Source organism: Malania oleifera, chromosome 9 (genome assembly GCF_029873635.1).
Source record: "Malania oleifera isolate guangnan ecotype guangnan chromosome 9, ASM2987363v1, whole genome shotgun sequence".
Classification (NCBI taxonomy): Eukaryota; Viridiplantae; Streptophyta; class Magnoliopsida; order Santalales; family Ximeniaceae; genus Malania; species Malania oleifera.
Genome location: NC_080425.1, coordinates 31,121,769 through 31,145,389, shown reverse-complemented (window position 1 = coordinate 31,145,389; position 23,621 = coordinate 31,121,769). Strand labels below are relative to the sequence as shown.

Genomic DNA, 23,621 nt, shown 5'->3' with positions numbered 1-23,621 from the left:
CAGTTCATTTTGTGTAACAACATTACTATTTTCTAACTAGGGGAAACATTCTTTATATGTCTCATGTCGTGTCAACGATCAAATCATATGGTACATATATTATTACACTGTACGTCAATTTTAATGACCTTCTTTCTTTGGGGGATAGAAAGAAATTCATTGATGCATAGGAGAGAGAATTACATAGACGGGAGGATAAGATATCCTCCCAATATTAAAGTAAACAGAGAAACAAATAAAACAGCTACAACAAAGCCCTTTTCCAATCCCTCTAAAGATCTGACGACAACATTCCTTGAAAGAAGCCCAAAGAATGAGCCCAAAAGGAAACCCTGAAAGTAACTCTATCCCAAAGAAAATGCACGGAATTTGTTTTTCCATTGAAGATACTTGCATTCTTTTCAATCCACAAAGTCCAGGAAATGCCAAAAACTGCACAACTCCATAAATTTGTACCCCTCTTGCTCAACCTAAAGCCTTTGTACCATACCATTAGAAAAACATCAACAGTCTGGGAAGCACTAGAGCCTCCTCATAAACAAAGAAGAGATAAACCCAAAGCTGCCTAGCCACCCTACAATGGAGAAACAAATGATCACTAGTCTTGCTTGCTACCAAACACGACACAAATAGGCTTATGGCCTTGTAAGGTCTCCTCATTAGCAGCAAATCATTAGTAGTAAGCCTATTAAGAGTTCCACAAAAAGCCCTGATCTCACACGGAACCTTGGCCTTCCAAATAAAACGGTTCGAGGGAAAATAAGAATTCAGTCTTTTCAACAATTGGGCAATAAAATATTGTGGTAAATGAACCAAAAGAATCCCCACTCCAAATCTACCAGTCACTACCCATTCAACAAACAAAGAATCCAGCATTTGCAAAAATATGTTCATATCCCAACGTCTCACTGAGATTTTTAGACAAATGAAAGTTCCAATAAAGAGATCCCCCCTTCAGAAGAATAAAAAGCATTAATCGATGTGTTCTGCCAAAGAGACAATTTGAAAAAATGAAAGAACAAAGATTCCGAAGAAACCACACCCTCCCAAACATCTTACCAGAACTGATTATAATTCCTGGTCCCTACACGAACAAGTAAGAAGATAAAAGAATTGAGCTACAAGAGAAATAAAGTTCAAAGAGCAAGCATAAGAAATAATGCCACTACCCCTGGTATCCCATCCACTCCTATCTGTACATGCTTTTAATAACCATGTGCCAGAAAGAGTAAACCTCCAGGGGGAATCTCTATAGCCATTTTTACCCACTAAAGAGATGTTTTTAGACAAGTTTTCAAGCCCAAATCCCCCTAAGACTTAGGTCTTTTAACCCTCTCCTAACCATGGTCTTAAATGTCCATGAAATTGTTGAAACTTCAGTTGAAATTTCTGCTTTCCATCTGTTGGAAAGTTAGGGATAGAGGAAAGAAGAAGAAAGAAGAGAAGAAGAAAGAAGAGAAGGAGAAAAAAGAGGAGGGAAGAGAAGGAGAAAAAAAGAGAAAGAATGAGGCAGCAATTTCCCAGAGACATGCATACAGCTCCAGGTCTGCCCTCTGATACATTATATTAATAATAAAGTTTTTAAGGACAAAAATGCCCCCCACTTGCACAACTTAATTTCTGAAATAACCTACTCTCTTCTAACACTCCCCTTCAAGCAGGAAGTGTATATGCATCACCCGACCCCAACTTTTTGCAACCATTAGACAAGGTAAGCTTAAATACAGGCTTTGTAAAACATCGCCTAATTGATCCGCATATTTCACAAAAGAAGTCCTCATGACCTTCTACAATACGACATCCCTCACAAAATGACAATCAACATCAATATGCTTTGTCCTATCATGGCACATAAGATCGCTAGCAATATAAATGGCATCTTGATAATCACAAAACATATCCATTGGCTTGATTACCAAATACCCCATCTCTAACATAAAAGATTTTAGCCAGATAAGCTCATTCACAATATGAGCCAAAGTTTGGTATTGTACTTCAGCGCTAGATCTTGCTACAGTAGTTTGTTTCTTGCTATGCCAACTAACAAGATTACCTCCCGCAAATGTACAATATCCAGTAGTAGACCTTCAATCATCAATAGAGCTAGCCAAATCTGCACTAGAGTTTCCCATATCAAACCTTTGCGAAGAGAATCTTTTATATACCATAAAATCCCACAAACAATATCCCAAATTCCCAATGTAGTTGCCTGGGATTTTCCACAAGCTAACTCACCACCCTTACTGCAAAGATATGCCACACCTAGTGATAGTCAAGTAGAACAACTAGCTAACCAACAGCATATATTGACGCTTTTTTTCAAATTCCAGTCCAACATCCCAAGACATCTTCACGTTAGGATCCATAGGACTACTAGTTGGTCTAGCTCCTAACAAACCAGCCTCACTTAGCAAGTCTAAGGTATATTTTTGCTAAGATAACTCAACCCTTTCCTAAACTGCACAACCTCAATGCCAATAAAATAACATAGAGTACCCCAAGTCCTTGATTTGAAATTTAGCTTGAAGCCACTACTTAACTTCTACAATCCCACATTGGTCATTGACAATGATAATGATATAATCAATATAAACTACTAGAAGTACCACATTGGCCTCTATCTTGCGTACAAAGACCAAATGACCGGAATAGCACTAAATGAAGCCAAATGTAGAGACAACCACATTAAATTTGTCAAACCAGGCTCGAAGAGATTGCTTAAGAAAATAAATGGCCTTATGTAACCTACATACTTCACCATCCTCCCCCTGAGCAACATAACTAGGAGGTTGCCCCATGTGCACCTCTTCTTGCGAATCTCCTTATAAAAAGCATTCTTCACATTTAATTGGTATTAGGACCAATAAAAAATAATTGCCAATGAAATCAACACAACCAGAATTTAGTTGAGCAACAAGAGAGAAGGTATCATAACAATGAAAACCATATGCTTGAGTGTACCCCTTGGCAACTAATCAAGCTTTAAGTTGTTCAATAGAACTCAGGACGATATTTAAACGTGTATGCCCAACAAAACCTAACCAACTCCTTACTGAGATGAAGATCCACCGAGTCTCATATCCCTCAAGTGGTCAAAGCATCCATTTCTACATCCACTGATGCTTCCACCCAAGGTTGGCAAGTGCTCCAACATGCGAGGAGGGAACAAAAAATAAAGGAAATAAACAAGGCAAAAGAATAAATAGGACTAAAAATAATTGAAACATAATGAGCAATAGGATAAGTAACCAAGGACCTCGTACATGTTCAAATACCTTTCCAGGGAGCAATGGGAAAATCCAACTCACAGTGGGATGGATCTCCAAAACCAAGAGTCAAAATAGTGATAAGAAGAAGAGGCAGTTGCATGGTGGTAGTGATGTCTATGTTTGCTTTTCATCGTTTATAAACCCTCAACTTTTATCTTTATTTGTATATGATAGATTTGGAAAAAGGAGCAAAAGATTTTTGGAGAGGGATAGTGGGAGGAACCATGGGATAAGCACATGAGAGGGAATCAAAAATCTCCCATGGACTCTATTAAAGCTTGATATTTATTGTTGGCCCACAACTTAACAGCTTAAGCATTTATGTGAAGTGGTAATCTAACATGGCATTAGAGCCCATTACCAAGAGGTCCTAGGTTCTAGACTTGTTGCCCACATTTATTGTGTAGTATTTAAAAGATTATTGTTTTACTTGTAATGCATGTTATCTATCCTGTTTTTATCTCTCCACGTGTTATTGGGCTACACGTGCAGGGGAGTGTTAAAGCTTGATGTATTGTTGGCCCACACCTAAGAGATTCATACAAGGAGGACCCTACACTAGAGAAATAAGATGTCTCTTCAAAAAAGGTGGCATCTGCAATAACATTTTTCCTATGAATATGAGGATCATAACATCTATTACCTTTCTAATTTCTTAAGTACCCAACAAAGACACAATTAATAGCACGAGAAAAAGAACTTATCTTTTCCAATATGTGGAACATGAACAAAACATGTGCAACCAAAGACATGAGGCACGACAAAGAACATGGATGTTTTCGGATACACAATGGAGAAGGGTATTTGTCCCCCTAGATCACTGGAGGGCATCCTATTAAGCAAAAAACAAACTGTAAGAAAAGAACATGTCCAAAAAGTTTAAGGAACATGCACATGAAGGAGGGGACACCATGCTATGTCGAGTAAATCTCTATTTCTACTTTCAAATTTCAACTACTCCATTCTGCTGAGGGGTATGTAACATGTTGTTTCATGAATAATGCCTTCGGTTAAGCAAAAATATTGAAACTCATTTTGAACAAATTCAAGTGCATTAAATAATATCAAAATTTTAAATACCAATTCCAAATTGAGTCTTTATTTCTTGGCAGAATCAAGTAAATACATCCAAAAATTCAGACCTATCTTTTAACAAAAAAGTCCAAGTCATATGCAAAAAATCGTCTACAAAGAATACAAAATATAGATTACCAATCAAATTCTTGACTCTACGCAGACTAAATATCTGAATAAATAAAAGAAAACAATCATTTATTAGGGAACTCAATTCTAGATGGAAAAGATGGCCTAACATCCCTTCCTAACTAACATGTAGTTCACTCAAAACAAGAAACAAACTTAAACATTGGAAAAACTTCTTTTAGTTTTTGAAGGGGTGGATGACCCAACCAAGTGTGCCATTGACCAAGAGAAACACCATGAATAGAAATTGAGGAAATGGTGTGCAAAGAATGGGATCGACCACCACCAACATCGCAATAGTACAAGCTGTCCTTCTCAAGCCCTTTACCAATCCTCTTCTTCATCTGGAGATCCTAAACAACACAATAAGAAGGAAAGAAGGTCATAAAGCAGTTTAGTTGACTTAACTGATAATAAGTTCAAGGGAAATTTAGGCACATATAAGACTGAGGAAAGAGGCATAGAAGGAAACAAGAGAATATTGCCACAACCGAAGACTTGTCACGGAACCAACAGCAAGAGTAATCTTACAGTGTAAAGTGGTGGGTTTCAAGGACTAAAATAAATTTGGACTACCTATAATATGGGAGGGTGCACTAGAATCAATAATCTAGGCTAAAGATGATGATGAGGCAAGAAGCCCAATTGTACTCGAATAGGACACGGTAACATTAGATGTAGAAGAATGAGTTTGGAGTAGTTGAACCATGTGGACAAGATTGCTATACTCTTCTCGGGACATAGTAGATGATTTACTCAACTCCCCAATGGATTGGCTAGGCACACTTGAACTTTCAACAATGGAGTCACCCTTAGCAACAATTGAGTCACCCTCAAAGTTGGAACCAATTGGTTGATATATGTTTAGTTTCTCCCACATACCCACAAAGTGCTACTATACTCACTAATGGACCTACCTTCTTGGTGAAATTTGCAAAACTTTTCGTATAGGTCAAAAATACGAGTTTGATTTTTATCTTGAGAGAAAAACTTTCTTGAAGATCATCCCATACAGCCTCGGCTGTTCTATGAAACATCACGTTTGCAGAAATTTGTGGCCCTGTACTATTCCTCTACCACACAAGCAAAATGCCATTCTCTTTCATCCAATCTTCATAATCTGTGGAGTCTGGAGACAAAGGAGAATGCAACAAGTACTTGGACTCCCATTTCGCATTAGTACTCACATGCACCGTTTGAGACCACAACAGGTAATTGGAGGATCCAACCAATTTGATGGCTGTGAACTGTACAATAACAGTATTAGCCAAAGCTCTCTCTGAAGCCATCAAAACCACCTCCTATACACTAGAATCAGTGCGCTCCAGTATTGGGAATGAATAATGCAGCAACTATGGAGAATCAGGCAGCACACACCAGCACAACGGGCACTTAATAAACTACATGGTAGCAAAACAGCCGCAGGAATTGTTGCTGGCAGCAAGTAGAAGAAACCGCAAAGTCATTGAACACCAATCAAAACAACCAGCGACTGAAACAAGATTGCGAAGCAAGCAATCGCTAACATATAAAATTAAAACAGTTTCATCATGCCAACACCTGCCAGAACAGCAGAACAGCACAGGCAACATACCCACAAAAAAGCATAACTGCTTCACATCAGTAAACCACCACAAACAGACATCATCCTTCACAGGACGCTGCACAGCCAAACCACAATGGAATAGGGTCCCTAAGTGACACTCAAACTAACCAGAAAATCAGTTTTGAGAATTAATTAGGGGAATATAATTGAAAGAACGAAAAAACAGAGTATCTAAAGAAACAGCTGTGATAAATCAGATTTAGAGGTGATTAATGCTTTGATATCATGTTGTAAAGTAAGAAATAGAGAGAAGAAATGAAGAAGAAAGCAAGAGAAAGAATGAGGCGGCAGTTTCCTGGAGACTTACGTACAGTCCCAGGTCTACCCTCTTATATAGTCTTAAGGACAAAGGTACCCCCATTTACACAACCTAATCGCTGAAATAACCTATTCTTTTCTAACACCATCACCCTTGAAATAGAAATGGCTGTCGATTTTCATCTTACAATTTTTTTGTTAAAATTTCAATGAATGATCCGAAATTTATAGAAATCTCGAGACTTTACACTAAACTTGTCAAAATTTTAACTAATGAAATTTCCTTGAAATTCAAATGTGAGATTTAGACAAAGTGAAATTTATCTCGTAATTCATTTCATTTTTTTTAATTGAAACAAAAAATTATTACAAGGGCTTTTGAAGTTATATTAAAAATGAAATTTACAACAACATTTATTTAGCCATTCAAGTCTAAACTTTTTTTATTTGTATAAAAATAATATTTAATTGATTTATGAATTTCATTTATATTAATGAATATGTTTATAACACATTATACTAAAAATATGTTTAATACATATATTATATTACAACTATTGCGCCTCACACACAACATAGATGCATTTAATTAGTCCCAAAATTTACATTATTATGTTATTTAACCATTTCTACTTCTAAAGTTTCATAAAGAAATTCCAAGCTTCAATCGTTTTTTCAAATTGAAATTGAAATTGACATTAAAACCAAAGTTTCCATCAAAATTTCTATACTTCTGGAGCTTCAAAATTTTGGTTAAAATTGAAATTTAAGACCTTGCTCCCAACTAATTAGATGGTCTCTCTTCCCTTCCATAACACCTTCATATTTCTCACCAAAGCTAGAGCCACCACTTGAACTCTAAAAAGGGAAAGAAAATAAATGGGAATTTTAGAAAAAGCAGCACTAGTAAGAGTAATACCACCCCCAAAAGGCAAATAGGTCCTCTTCCAACCTTCCATATATGCTCCACTCTCTCCACCACCTGTTCCATTAAGAAGAGGAATTAGGATTTCCTCCAAGAGGTTATAGGCCATTCTAACATATTACAATGAGCTAAAGTAGCAAAATTCTCTAAATCACCCTCACTCAACTAATACCTAAAACCCCACTCTTGCACACATTGATCTTTAATCAAAAATTTTCTCAAAAGTTTTCACCTTAGTTAAAACCTTTCAGAACTTCACAACATATTCCTTAAGAAACAAAAGGGTATCATTTGGAAATTGACGGTGACATAAGGCAATATCCTCCTTCCAACTTTAAACCCTTGAATCACATCAAGACCTTGAGCATGTGTCAACATATGGCTCAACACATCAACAACAAGAGTTAATAGGAAAGGAGAGAGAGGATCTCCCCTTCTCTCAACCCCCACAAAGCCTTAAACCAATCCCTCAGTTGACCATTCAATAAGACCAACATGGTTACTAAAGATAAAACAATCAATAATCCACCCCCTCCAAACTTCTCCAAAACACTTTTTAACCATCACGTGGTCCAAAAAATTACAGCTCACCACGTCATAGGCTTTCGCAAAATCCAACTTAAATAACTCCACTCACTCCTCTCCTCCTCACATCCTCCACCAATTCATTATAGATCAAAACAGCATCTAAAATCTGCCTGTCCTTAATGACATCAGGTTCCAAAGTAATGTACCCCCTAACACAACCTGCACCTTTTAGACAAAACCTTAGCCAAAATCTTATTAAGATTAGTAACCAAGATTATAGGCCAAAAGTCCCTCACCTTCTTAAATAGCTCCTTCTTAGGGATGAGGTTGATGAAAGAAGAGTTAACACTCTTCCCCAGCACTGCGATGAGCTTCTTATTAACATTATAATTTATAAATTTAAGTTAGTCCTTCTCAAAAATTCCTATTTTACGCTTAGAAATTACATTATCTGAACCAAGTTTTTTATATGCTCAATATCACTACCTCAACCAAAACATATCATTCATGCAATGTATACTGCTAATTGTTACAGTGTCATTACTACTGCCCCTTTAAAGGTCAGCTTCAACCCATTTTCTATAAAAACAAATTTATCAAATAATAAATACCACGTTTAACCCACAAATAGCCTATCTTAATTAATTATAAAAAATTTCAAAATTCATACATACATACAAGTGATACAACACTTTCCCTACATATATTCACACCTCCCAACACATCCCAAAACCCACCCATACGCAACTTCTGTTGAATGGACTGCCATTATATACCAATCAAATACCTAGTACGCTAGATTTTACATTCCTTTTTTTGCATGACTTTAGCTTTTTCTCTGTTCCCTTTTTTTTTTATCGTAAAGAAAGGAAAATATTAGCTAGCAAAAACATGACAATTGACACATACCATCCATTACATTCAATCTATGAGATGTAATTTGAACTAACACTTGGAACTTGGGAGATCCATGAGCTTAGCTAACATAACTACATTTACAATTAGAATAGGAATTAAATTATAAGTTTAAATATAATAGATGTGCATGTGTATCACAAAATAAAATTTGCTCCTCTATGTATCTTTAATTACTTGCTATCCACTACAATGTGTAACATCTAAACAAAGGGTGCAACGTATGCCATAACTATTGAGTGACCTTTAGAGGTATATCATTATTTTTGAAAGCAAAGAGGCTGCATTTATTTTACCAGTTATGGGCCCCAGGAATATGGTAACAGTGTGTCGTTTGCTTTGGGCTTAAAAAGGGACATTGCAACTCTTCCCCGCCCCCATCCCCCCCCCCCCAAAAAAAAAAAAATCCTATTCAAACGCCAGTCGAATTCTAGAAATTTCAAAGTCACAGATGTGTCCCTTCTACAACAACTCAGTGTGATGAGTACACTGTACACCCCTGTCAAGAAAAAAAAAATGAAGATAATTACATCTCATAAAATAAAATAAAACGCAATGGCGAGCATGTCCTTCTAATAATTCCAAACGACAAACATGATCTTCATTTGCCCTACAACGGTTAAAAATATGAGTAAATGACAAATGCAACCCTTATGACAAGCATGAATACCATTTCCACTCTAAACATGTTAAAGCATGGGAATGGGGATTTCAATTTCTATCCCATTTCTGAAAAAGAAAAAAAGACTCATTCCGCTCCCATTCTCACAGAAGGAATGTAGCCTTAATATCTCTAAATAATACTACATACACAAGTAAAAATAAAAATAATAATAAGATAAATATCAGTGTACCTCAGTTTGCAAAATTGATTTTGAAGTTGTGTAAATTAGCTCCCACTTTCCATCTAGTAAATTAGACTTGAGCGGCTCCTTTACTGGATTGACTGCTTCAAGTTTGCGTGCAATCTAATCAAGAAGAAGTATCAACGAAAAAAAAGAATAAAAACAAGCAAACAAACATCAGAAGTTCCTCTTCTTTTTCCACTTTTTGGTTAGCTGGAGACAAATATTAGAAGGTGACGCTGCCCTATCTCCTCTTAGATTAGCAGTAACATATTACCAAGACAGAGCCACATTGAAGAATAGGAGCTCATGGCCCTCATGAAGATTTTAAAGTTTTTTAGCTCATACACTAGATCCAAGAACTGCTCATGGGAAGATGCCCCTATCCCCACGAGTGAATGCCAAGGACATGGGGAAAAAAAACACCTTCACATACTGCATTTATGGTCCTTTGAATGACAGTTTAGTACTTTAGTTCTTGATCACCATGCCCCAACCCAAAAAAGAAGGGGGAAAAAACTTAGGAAGAAAAGAAAAATCAAAATAACCCGAGCTCTGTCCCTGCATATTATAATATAATGCTTCAGCTCCTGAGAAAAAAACATTTAAATTCATGCATAATTAACACTAATGTCACGTTTGTTTCACAGAACGGAATGGAATAAAAATTTGAATGGGGAACATGAAGAAATCAAGTAATAATGATTTCATTCCATCCAATTCCATTCCATTCTAGTGTACCAAACATGTAGTAAAATTTTATTTAAAATGGAAAGCTGGAAGATAGTACATACACCAGCCTCCAAGATTTAAATTGTTGATGTTGCAGGACATTGGAGCCTCAAAAATGGAATATATAACAGAACCCATTGAAACCATGAAAATGCACAACAATAATTGGAAAAAAATAATTGAAAACTAAATTCAGCCAAAAGGTAAATAAGTTCACACAAAATATGGTTAAAAACATATGTATTAGAAGTTTGACACATTGGAATAGGAAAGCTAAACATGGCACTTGCTTCAAGAAAATTTCAATTTTTTTTTTTAAATTTCACAAAATCTTATTAAAAATGGGTTTAAAAATAAGGATGAAACGACTTAAGAGTTAAATTTACGTGAAAAGGTTTTGTCATAAATATTCAATCCAAGTAAATGAAAAAAGCCTTAATTCAAGCTACATGTAGAAAAATTTAAGTGAAAAAGTTTTGTCATAAATATTCAACCCAAGAGAATACAAAAAGCCTTAATTTGAGCTACATGGGTTCACCAGATATTTCCCATAAGCTTCTATTGCCTAAACATTCAAGAAAGCATAACACAACAAAATAATGCAATAGAGGAAAGAGTTACCAATTATCACACAAGGCTTCAAGCCATGCCTAAACTGGTGGTGTCCATAGAAACTAACTATTGTGTGGTAACAACAAACAAATAGGTTTGATTCCCCACTTGTGGTTTGCCTAGTGAATTACCCATGATGCATCAATGGCCAAGCGGCAATGTTTTCATCCCCCTCGGTTTGGTGTCACTTGGGTGGGTCTGAAGGGCTTACTCGGGTAGGAGTTACGAGTCATCAAAAAAAAAAAAAAAACAGTTACTTCTCCATTCAGTGTTTGTCCAAGTCTATGGAATATGCTCTATATGAGAAAAATCAATTTAGTTTGTTAAATAGATTTTCCATTACAAGACAACCTCACAACCTATATTCATTAAAATTATCAAATGCTTAAGATGATACACAAAAGAACATAAGTTCCCACCCCTAACGAAAAAAAACTAGCAAATCTTAAGCATGATAATTTATTAGTAATGCAGTTCATATCCAACCATAAATCTGACTTCACTCAATAGTTTAGAGCCTAGATTTTTCAAGGGAATATTCTTGCAAGTCTCTCCTTTCTCATTTGATTCATGATCCTAAAGTTACTCCATAGTTTGGAAAGCTAAAGTTCCTCAAAAAATAAAGCCTTTTACTTGGGCTACGATCCTTGAGAAAATCATTACCAATGATTTGATTCAGAAGTGAAGACCGAATAAGCCCATTTTTCCTAACATTTGTGACCTTTGCTTTAGAAGTGGAGAGACTCATTCACAATGTTTTTACATTGTTCCATCTCTTGGGCTCTTTGGGATAATAAGTTTGGTATTTTTGGAAAAAACTTGGTCTGCTCCTCTTCTTTTGAAGCTGTTTGCGCTACTATATTTAGTGGGGCTGGCAAGGAGAAGGAAAGGAAAGTTTTGTGAAAGCTCACTGTTATGGTGATCATTTGGTGCATTTGTTGGAGAGAAACACCAGAATTTTAAGGGCGTGGCTACTTCCACTGACCTGCTTTGGAGCAGACTGTTGTTTCTTGCATTGCTGTGGTGATCGACAAACGTCTTTTTCAACATGCATCTCTAGAATACTTACATAGGAATTGATTGGCTTCACTTCATTGAGTTTTTTGGTAATTGTTTCCCTTTTTTTTTTTTTTTTCCCAATAGCTGTTTCCTTCTGTAAAGGACGATATCTTGTTCCCCGAGTATTGATTTTCCATTTTTGTTGCACTTATTCTTCCTTTTTCTAATACAATTCTTTGTTTTCCAATAATAATAATAATTGATCTGAGCGGTAACTTGAGGATAAAGACCCTTAATTTTCAAACCCAAACCAGGTACAGTCCTCAAAATTTCCAATCAGTAACAAAGATTGAATTCACCTATATATAATCTTGTACAATGATTTGTGTTAGAAGAGAATAGGTTATTTCAGCAATTAGGTTGTGTCGGTGGGAGTATTTTTGTTCTTAAGACTTTTATTATTAATATATAAGAAGGCGGACCTTGAGCTGTAAGTCTCCAGGAAATCGCCGCCTCCTTCTTTCTTTTGCTTTCTTCTTCTTTCTTCTCCTCTTCTCATCATTTCTTCTTCTATCCTCCACCTATAAATTTACAACATGGTATAAGAGATTAATCAACTCTAAATCTGATATATCACAGCTGTTTCTTTAAATGCTCGGTTTTCTAGTTCTCTTATCTTCTCCTAGTTAATTCTCAAATCTGATTTTCAGGTTGGTTTGAGAGTTATTTAGGGATCCCTTTAATCATAGTTTGGCTGTGCAGCATCCTTGATAGAATGCTGTCTGTTTGTGGCGGTTTGCTGATGTGAAGCAGTTATGCTCTGTTTCGGGTAATACTGCCTATGCTGCTCTGCTGTTCTGGCTGGTGCTGGCATTATAAAACTGTTTTAATTTTACATGCTCCTGATTGCTTGCTCACAGTGTTGTTTCAGCACTTGCTTGTTTCAGTTGCTGGTGGTTCCAGTTGGTGTTCAGTGACTGCATTTTATTCTAGCTGCTGCCAGAAACCCTGCAGCTGCTGTGCTATCATGTAGTTTATAAAGTGTCCATGGTGCTTGTGTGTGCTACCTAATTCTCCATAGTTGCTGCATTATTCATTTCCGATACTGGTGTGCACTGATTGTAGTGTATAGAGCGTGGTTTTGATGGCCTCTACAGAGATAGCTTCGGCTGACACTGTTAATGTACAGATCACAGTCATCAAATTGGTTGCGTCCTCCAACCACCTGTTGTGGTCTCAGGCAGTGCATGTGATTATTGACGCAAAAGGGAAATCCAAGTAATTGTTGCATTCTCCTCCATCTCCAAACTCCAAGGGCTATGAAGATTGGATGAAAGAGAACAGTATATTCCTTGTGTGGTTGAGGAATAGCATGGAGCTATGAATTGCTGCGAACATGATGTTTCATAGAATAGTCAAGACTGTATGGGATGATCTTCATGAATGCTTCTCTCCAAAAAAAAAAAAATTCAAACTTGTATTTTTTACCCATATGATAAGTTTTTCAAATATGACCAAGAAGGTAAGTCCATTATTGAGTATTATAACACTTTGAAGGGTAAGTGGGAGGAACTAAACATCTATCGACGAGTTACTTCAGACATTGAGATGATTAAGAGGTAAAGGGAAGAATATTTGGCTGCCAAGTTTTTGTCTCGGTTAAGTTCTAAGCTTCAACCCATCTGTGATCAGACTCTGGCCAGCGAATCCATACCATCAATGAATGAAGCATACACTAGAATCAAAGGATCACCAAAGATGGCTCTCAATATTCTCCTCAACCTTCTTCCCATGATAGTTCAGCCATGCTTACCATCACCTCCAACCATAGTAAGGGAAGAGTTGAAATACGAGCGGGGATTGGAAGGCAGAGGTAGTGTATCTAGATGAGAAGCCCATCATGGCAATTTCCACATTTGCACACATTGTGGCAAGCAAATCCATAGTGTTAAACGCTGCTAGGATCTCCATGGGAAACCAATTTGGAATAATAAATCTGTTTCTGGGGGTAAATCCATTGTTGAAAGTTGAAGTGCACCTAGCCACTCCACTGGGGAGTAGAGTACATCATCAACTGTCCTGAGAAGAGTAGAAGAATGAGTTTGGAGTTGTTGAAGCGCACCTAACCACTCCACTAGGGAGTAGAGTACATCATCTACTGTCCTGAGAAGAGTATAGCAATATTATCTGCTTTGTTCAACAACTCCAAACTCATTCTTCTACATCTAATGCTGTTGTGGCCCATTTAGGTATAACCAGGCTTCTTGCCTCTTCATCCTCTTCACTATGCATTATTGATTCTAGTGCCTCCTCCCAGATGACAGATGGTCCTAATTTATTTTAGTCCTTGAAAGACCCTACTTTACACTCTAAGGTTACTCTTCTTGATGGTTCAATGACACCAGTTTTCAATTGTCACAATATTCTCTCGTTTCCTTCATGCCTCTTTCCTCTGTCTTATTTGTGCCTAAATTTCCCTTGAACCTATTATCAATTAGTCAATTAAAAAAATCTCACAACTCTGCTGTGAGCTTCCTTCATTCTCATTGTGTTATTCAAGATCTCCAAACTACAAAGAGGATCGGTGGAGGGCTTGAGAAAGACAGCTTGTACTACTTTGATCGTGGTGGTAATCAATCCAATTCTTGTCATACCGCTTCCGCAATTTCTACTCATGATTGTTTGGGTCATCCATCCCTTTAAAGACTACGACAAGTTTTTCACACATTCAAGCCTGTTTCCTATTTTGAGAGTACTAAGTGTCAGTTGGAAAAGCATGCTAGGACAATTTTTCCATCTAGAATTAAGTCTCATAGTAAATCATTACTTTCTCTTATTCATTCAGATACTTAGGGTCCATTTAGAGTCAAGAACTCGACTAGTCATCAATATATTGTGTCCTTTGTGGATGATTTCTCATGCATGACCTTTATTTTTTTTTCTTTTTTTTCTTTTTTTTTGTTAAAAGACAGGTCTGAATTTTTTAATGTATTTACTCAATTCTACCAAAAATAAAAACTCAGTTTGGCAGTGATATTCAAATTTTTTGATCTCATAATGCACTTGAATTTGTTCAAAATTAACTTCAATCTTTTTACTTGGTCAAAGGGATTATTCATCAAACATCATGTATATACACCCCTTTAACAAAACACAGTAGCTGAAAAAAAAAATAGACATTTACTTGATAGAGAACAATCTCTCCTCCTTTATGTGCATGTTCCTAAAACTTTTTAGATCAATGCTCTTCTTACAGCTTGTTTTCTGCTCAATAGGATGCCCTCCAAAGTTCAAGGGGGACAAATACCCTTCTCCATCATGTATCCAAAAGCATCCATGTTCTCTATCATGCCACCAGTCTTTAGTTGCACATGTTTTGTTTATGTTCCACATACCGAACAAGAAAAGTTTTCTTCTTGTTCTATTAAATGTATCCTTGTTGAGTACTCAAGAACTCAGAAAGGTTATAGATTTTATAATCCCCACATTCGCAGGAAATATGTTAGTGCAAATGTCACCTTTCTTGAAGAAACACCTCACATGTTTTGTTCATTTTCCACATACTAGACAAGAAAAGTTATCTCCTTGTTCTATTAAATGTATCCTAATTGAGTACTCAAGAACTCACATGCTCGCAAGAAATATGTTAGTGCATATGTCACCTTTTTTGAAGGAACACCAAGGAATATATTTAAAGCCCAAAAACGATTTTTTATTCTCCTTCATGTGATGATCACCTGGTTCCTTCCATTATCCCTCTCCAAAAATTTTCTACTCCTCTTCCAAATCCATCAAATACAGACAAAGATAAACAATGGAGGGTTTGTGAAGACGAAAAGCAAGTATAGACATTACTATCACCATGAATTTTCCTATTCTACCCATCACTATTTTAACTTCTTGTTTCGGAGACCCATCCTAGTGTAACATGGATTTGCCCATTCCTCACCAAAAAGGTACTCGAACATGTACACGGTCCCTAGTTAATTATCCTATTGCTCATTATGCTTTAGTTCTTCACCCACCTAGTCCTATGTATATTTTTTCAATGTGTATTTCTTGTCTATTTCCTCTATTTTTGTTCCTTCCTCGCATGTTGAAGTGTTTGCCAACCTTGGGTGGAAGCAAACAATGGATGTATAAATGGTTGCTTTGAGCACTTGAGAGACATCAAACATGGGACTTGGTGGATCTTCCTCCTAGTAAGGAGTTGGTTAGGTGGTGTTGGGTCTACATATCTTCCTAACGGCTCTATTGAACAGCTTAAGGCTCAATTAGTTGCCAAAGGTTACACCCAAAAATATGGTATTGATTATTTTGAGACCTTCTCTCTTGTTGCTAGACTAAATTATGTCCGTGCATTGATCTTTTGTTGGCACTTAATTTTGATCGGCAATTATACCAGTTATGTGAAGAATGTATTTTTACATGGAGATTTGCAGGAAGAGGTATACATGGAGTAGCCTCCTAGGTATATTGCTCAAATGGAGGATGGTGAAGTACATAGGTTGCATAAGGTCATATATGGTCTTCGGAAGTCTTCTCGAGCCTAGTTTGACAAATTTAGTGTGGTGGTCTCTACATTTGGCTTCATCCAGTGCTTTTAATCATTTGAGCTTTGTCCACAAAACAAAGACAGGCACGGTGCTTCTAGTAGTTTACATTGATGATATCATCATCATTGGTAGTGATCAAAGTGGGATTGCAGATGTTAAGCATGGGCTTCAAGCTAAATTTCAAATCAAGCACTTGTGTGTTCTACATTACTTTCTTAGTATTGAGATTGTACAGCATAGGAAAGGGTTGAGCCTATCTCAGCAAAAATATACCTTGGTCTTGCTAAGTGAGACTAAATTGTTAGGAGCTAAACCAATTGATACTCTTACGGGTCATAACATAAAGTTGTTAAAGGATTTTTCTGGACAGTGTAAAGGATTGGAAGACCCTTTCCTTTGATTTGTCCTCTGTCGCGAGTAGACAATGTCAAATGGTACCAACACTGTGGTGTTTTTTTTTCTGTTTCTCCTTTGTTAGTCATTTTAGGATCATGAACATCATGAGATGGCATTGTAGGAAGACCTACCTTTTCAGTATCTAAAAAACTTGACTCACTTTCTCATGGTATAATAAAGCTTGGTTTTCAGGTTGAGGTTGAATAATCAAAGTTGGAGAAGGATCATTTTGTGAGTCTTCAGTTTGGAAAAAAAGATGAAACACGGCTCAATCTTTGTTTTAGTTCCCCCCCCCCCCCCCCCCTGAAGATGAGGCCTAAAATAGGGGATGTAATTCAAAGCATGTAACATCTATGGTAACAAACATTTTTTTTGGAAATGGGTTCAAAACATTTATACCCCTTTTGAGTGGGAGCATAACCAACAAACACACATTTTGTGGCTCGGGATTCAAGTTTTCCTCAATTATGACTATGAATATGAACAAAAGCAATACAACCAAATATCTTTAGTGGTAAAGAAGAAGACAGCCAATTTGTTGGATAAAACTAATGAAAAACATCAAAAGGTGTTTCAAAGCTTAAAACCTTATTAGGCATTCTATTCATGAGATATGTAGCAGTAAGAACGTTCACCCCAAAGATATTTAGGTACCTGATTGGTAAAAAGCAATGCCCAAGCTACTTCCAATAAGTGTTTATTTTTTCTTCCAGCCAAACCATTTTGTTGCGGAGTGTCGACACGAGAGCTTTCACTCCGCAATATTTGAATATTTTTTTGAAATTGTGTTTGTACCATGGTGTAAAAATTTTTGAAAATTGTTTCCACTTCAGATTTTTCCTTTATCAAATAAACCCAACTTAATCTCATGTGATCATCAATAAAGGTCACAAACCATTTTTTGCCAAAATACGTAGATGTTCTACATGGGCCCTAGATATCACTATGAATCACAGTCAATGGTGTAGTTGGTTTGTAGGGCTGGGTGGAAAAGGATGCACGATGATGTTTAGCAAACTGACAAATTTCACATTGAAAAGAAGATGGACTTTTATTCCAAAATAAATTGGGTAACAAGTATTTTAAATATTGAAAACTAGGATGGCCTAACCTATAATGCCATAACATGATATCATTATCTTTGAAAACAGAAACAGAATTTAAGCAAGTACTTTGACATTGTCTACTTGAGCTAGGTCCATCGTCAAAATAATAGGGTCCATCTTTTTCCTTAGCACTGCCAATCATCCTCCGCATGGTCAATTCCTGAAACTCACAATAAGAAAAGTATAAATTAGCTTGACATTGATGATCAGAGATAATTTTACTGATGGACAACAAATTGCAAAACAAATTTGGAACGTGGAGCACATCGTGGAGAGTTAAAACAAAGTGAGTTTGATAGTTCCTATCCCGACAATAAACAAGGGTGAACCATCTGCAATTTTGACCTTTTTATTGCCTGCACACGAACTATAGGATGAGAACAATTTGGAGCAACCAGTCATATGATCAGTTGCGCCAGAATCAATTATCCAAGAATGAACATAATTAGGACTAACACCTAAAAACGCAGTAGCACAAAAGTTACCCTTCTGTACCAAAGAAAAAGACGGAGTTAAGGACAGTTTTGGAGATTGATACAATTTGTACAGGTGCTCTAATTGCTCCTTGGTAAAAGGGACTGCATCCGAGTTGGTAGAAGGCTCCTGAGTCTCTTCAGCAGTGGCTTGGTAGGCGTGACTGTCACGTTTGGATTTTGGCTTCCAATTTGTTGGTTTACCATGAAGCTTCCAACATGTCTCCTTCATATGCCACAGTTTTTTGCAATGCTCACACCATGGTTTCTTACGCCCCTTGAGTTTTGTAACCGTGAGATAAAGGGCTGAATTCTGGGAATAGTAATCAGCAGATACAGACTTGGGAGGAATAGTGGGATTGGGCAGAAATGTTTCGAAAGTACCAGAAGAGCCAGTAGGATTTCTCTGGGCGCGGGTCAAAGCTGACTTATACGACATCATCAGAAGAAAGAACATAATAGAAAAAGAGCACAAGGCTTTGATACCATGAAGGATTTTTTAGAAGAAAAACAACCATTCTTATTAAATTTCAAGAGACATGATTACAAAATAAATAGTAGAGGAAGACCACCAAATTAGGAAGGCCACAAAATCAGCAAATCAAATCAACAGATCTCTAGGCTAGAAAACAGGAAACTGAAACTACTAGAATCTGAAATAGTAATTTCAGATTTTATTCAAAAAATAGAATTTTCTAATTTATTCCCTAGAAACCCGAAAGTTGTCTACGGATGTTGGACTGGAATTTGAAGACAAGCATTGACATTGGAAATTGGTTGCAAGTTGATCTACTTGACTGTCACTAGACTTGACATATCTTTTGCAATACAGGTGGTGAATCAAAGTATGGAAAACCCCAAACAACCACATTGGATGCTATTTGTAGGATTTTGCGATATCTCAAAGGCTCTCTTTGGCAAAGATATGACATATAAATGTAATAAAAATAATGAGATCATGGTATACTCTGATGCAGATTGGGTTGGCTCTGTTGATGATTGAAGGTCTACTACTGCTGGAGACTATACATTCATGGGAGGTAATCGTGTTACCTAGCATAGCAAGAAACAAACTACAGTAGCAAGATCTTGTGCGGAAGTAGAATAAAGATCTATGGTTCGTAGTGTTAGTGAGCTTATAAGGCTAAAATCTCTTATATCATAGCTGAGGTATTCAGTAACGAAGCCAATGGATATGTTTTGTGATAATAAAGTTGCCATTTATATTGCTAGCAATCCAGTATTCCATTAAAGGAAAAGCACATAGAAGTTGATTGTCATTTTGTGAAGGATGCTGTATTAAAGAAGGTTGTGAGGACACCTTTTGTGAAACCTGTGGACCAATTAAGCGATGTTTTCACAAAGCCTTTATTTAAGCCTGCCTTTGTCTAATGGCTGTGATAAGTTGTGGTTGGGTGATAATATACACCTCCAGCTTGAGAAGGGAGGGGGGGTGTTAGAAGAGAATAGGCTATTTCAGCAATTAGGTTGTGTGAGTAGGCGTATTTTGTCATTAAGACTTCTATTATTATTAATATATAAGAGGGCAGATCTGGAGCTGTACGTAAGTCTCCAGGAAACTGCCACCTCTTTTCTCTTGCTTTCTTGTTCTTTTCTTCCCTTCTTCTCTTCTTTTCTTCTATCTCTTCCATCTCTAACTTTACAACAATTGATTGAAATAAAAAGGACTAGGAATGTTTTCTTTTCAACTCTTATAACAGATGTATTATCACAACAATTAACCTGGTGTGAAAATTTTTGGAGAATTTAACGCTCACATATGCTAACCATAAAAGGGTGTGATCACCTTACAAAATCAACCATAAAGATGAATGACAGGCTGGAGCTCAAAAAGGTTAATCAAAATCTATGCGTATCTAGGTAAATGAAAGTACCCTGGGTTAAACCCAACATGAGTGTGATCAGCTTACAAGTTCAACCATGGAGTTGAAAAATACACTGGTACTCTAAAAGATCAATCAAAATCCATGTGCATCTAGATAAAAGGAAATATATTGGGCAAAACCCCACAAGGAAGATCTCTTGGCCCCAAATTAAGCCACAGATTGCACTAAAATAACAACAAAGCAAGATAAAACCAATAAAAAGATCATACTCATTGGTTGGGAATGCATACAAAAACTGGAGTTAAAACTGTAACCGAATCAATGGTGATCAACTTTATACCATCATAATTACTGCTAATAAAATTCAAGATTTCAGTACAACATAAAGCTTTTTAATCTTGCCATATATCATTAAAAGGTGACAAATTTTCTGATTTTTCAAAAATTTGAAAATCTGCAAACCGATAATATAAAATCAACAAAAGGAAACCTGACAGCAGACATAGAACACTTAAATAAAATTGAGATGAAAAATAAAATAAATTAACAATGGAGATAGAAAGTTAATAGAACCGTGGTGGTGAATGGTAACCATTTTCAATTAAAAAATAACCAACTTCAACTAAAGCCAGTCAAAGAGTTGATAAATTGACAGCCAAAAGTAATTAAAAAATGAAAGCCAATCAGAAGAGGTTAAAGCCAATCAGCAAAAGCCAACAACTAGCCTGCAAAATAAATAGAGATACTACTTTATCACCCGACAACTATAGAATTTGTGACATTGACAAAAAATATCAGAGTACAATTGATGTTTAGTGATATTGCAGTGACTCATACAATAGAAGTTGCAGGCTTTCGCTTTGGTCTTTCACTTCTGACTACAAATTGGTCATTGGCCATTCTGATCTTTCCAAAATCCAAGCAAAATATTCACAAAATGGTATGCATTTCCCTCCACGTAAGAGGTGGTCATTTTAGGGATTTGTTTGTAATTTCATGAATCTTTAGGGGTATATGTGTAATTTAATTTAGGCGATAGTGTAGCAAAGCCAATAAGACATGGTTATTGTTGAATTTGAATTGAGAATTGAACATGTGTTCCCCCCCTCCCCCCCCCCCCAAATTGTATCCTTCTTCCTTCTTGTTCTTCCTCTCCCCTTCTCTTCTCTATCTCTTCCAATTTCTTTCCTAGCTGTAAACTGCATCATGTGGTATCACAGCCTGACCAGGATCACACCATTCTTCCATTTTCAATCCCCCCATTTTCCCCTCTCACTCATTCTTCTTCTTCCTATGCTTCCTGTCCACTTCCAGCCCTTAGATTTTCCCTCTACAGCAATCAACATCTGCAGAAACCTTGATCCTTCTTCCTTCTTCTCTCTGATTCTCTTCCTCATTTCTCTCCCTACATTTCTGTTTCTATATCTGCCCTTAAACCAACTGAAACTCTCTACAATTCCCTCACACACACATGTGAAACACACAAAGATCAGTGTGCTTGCACTTTCGTCTGTATCTTCCCAGAATTACAGCCATGCCACTCAATTTTCAAACAAGCCCCTAAAATACAAAAAAAAATTACAAAATCGTACTGTTGATTGATGTTGATATCTCCACTGGAAATTGACTTGGGCCAATAAGCCTCTTGCTCAAGGTGATTCCATTCTTGGAAGTTCAAGTGCACCTAGCCACTCCACTAGGGAGTCGAGCACATCATCTACCGTGACCCTAGATGAGTACAACAATCTTGTCTGCATGTTCAACAACTCCAAACTCATTTTTCTACATCTAATGCCATTGTGGCCCATTGAAGTACAATTGGGCTTCTTGCCTCTTCAACCTCTTCAACCTCCTCACCCTAGGTTATTGATTCTAGCGCCTTCCCTTATATGACATCCCATATAACAGGTAGTCCAAATCTATTTCAGTCCTTGAAACCCACCACTTTTGACTCTAATCTTACTCTTGCTCATAGTTTAGCTAGACCAATTTCGATGTGGCAACATTCTCTAGTTTCCTTCTATGCCTCTTTCCTCTATGTTATACGTGCCTAAATTTCCCTTAAGCCTATTATCAATTAATCATTTAACAAAATCTCGCAACTGTTCAAATGACCTTCTTTCCTTCTCATTGTGTTATTTAGGATCCCCAGACAAAGAAGAGGATTGGTCAAGGGCTTAAGAAGGACGGTTTGTACTATTACAATGGTGGTGGTAGTTCTTATCGTACCACTTCCTCAATGTCTACTCATGGTGTTTCTCGTCATCAATGGCATGCTCATTTGGGTTATCCATCCCTTCAAAAACCACAACAAATTTCTCCTATGTTCAAGCTTGTTTCTTGTTTTGAGCATACTGCATGCCAATTAGGAAAGCATGTTACGACATCTTTTCCATCTCGAATCGAGTCTCGTAGTAAATCATTATTTTCTCTTATTCATTCAAATATTTGGGGTTCATGTAGAGTCAAGAATTTGACTGGTAGTCAATATTTTGTGTCCTTCATGGATGACTTTTTGAGCATGACCTAGATCTTTTTGTTAAAAGATACGTTTGAATTTCTGAATGTATTTACTCAATTCATCAAACATCATGTATACATTAACCCAAAGCAACAGTGTAGTTGAAAGAAGAAATAGATATTTACTTGACATAGCACAATCTTGCCTCCTTCATATGCATGTTCCTAAACCTTTTGGACCAATGCTCTTCCTAAAGCATGTTTTCTGCTCAATAGGATGTCCTCCAATGTTCTAGGGCAACAAATTTGATTCTGCATCCTGTATCCAAAAAAACATATGTGTTCTTTGTTGTGCCTCATGTCTTTTGGTTGCACATGTTTTTTTTGTGTTCCACGTGATGGTTAGGACAAGGTCTCTCCTCACGCTGTTAAACATGTCTTTGTCAAGTACTCAAGAACACAAAAAGGTTATAAATGTTATGATCCCCACACTGCAAAGATATGTTAGTTAGATATATCCTTTGATGAAACCATTTTGAGTCCATCAATGATTTTTTACTCCCCCTCATGTCTTGATTCTCCAGTTCCTTCAGTTATCCTTCACCAAAAATCTTCTGCTCCTCTTCCAAATCCATCAGACACAAACACAAAGGAACAGTTGAAGGTTTATGAATGAAGGAAACACTACCATCATACAACTGCCTCTTCTACCAATCATTTTTCGACATCTAGTCCTAGAGATCCATCCTAGTGCTACTTGGATTTGCCCATTGCTCAGAGGGAAAGGTACTCAAACATATATGCAATCTTTAATTACATATCATACAGCTCATTATGTTTCAGTTCCTCGCCTACCTAGTCCTATATATTTTTTTTCCCTTGTTTATTTCC

At 36.7% G+C, this 23,621-nt stretch overlaps 1 protein-coding gene across 7 annotated transcripts in view; it reads right to left on the bottom strand.

Annotated features, from left to right (window-relative positions):
• LOC131163783 (probable plastid-lipid-associated protein 4, chloroplastic) overlaps positions 1–23,621 on the bottom strand; it is an 87,779-nt gene that overhangs the window by 48,620 nt on the left and 15,538 nt on the right. For 5 of the 7 annotated variants that reach the window (XR_009139119.1, XM_058120523.1, XM_058120528.1 and 2 more), the window contains exons 2-3: positions 18,017–18,110; positions 9,559–9,650 (exon numbers count right to left, since the gene is read on the bottom strand). Coding sequence is in view for 6 of the 7 variants with exons in the window: in XM_058120523.1 (XP_057976506.1) it covers positions 9,559–9,650; positions 18,017–18,110 (186 nt within the window). In the remaining variant the exon portion in view is untranslated. Of the gene's footprint in view, positions 1–9,558; positions 9,673–18,016; positions 18,111–23,621 lie in introns of all 7 variants that reach the window. The other 2 variants (XM_058120524.1, XM_058120529.1) reach the window with 1 other exon arrangement.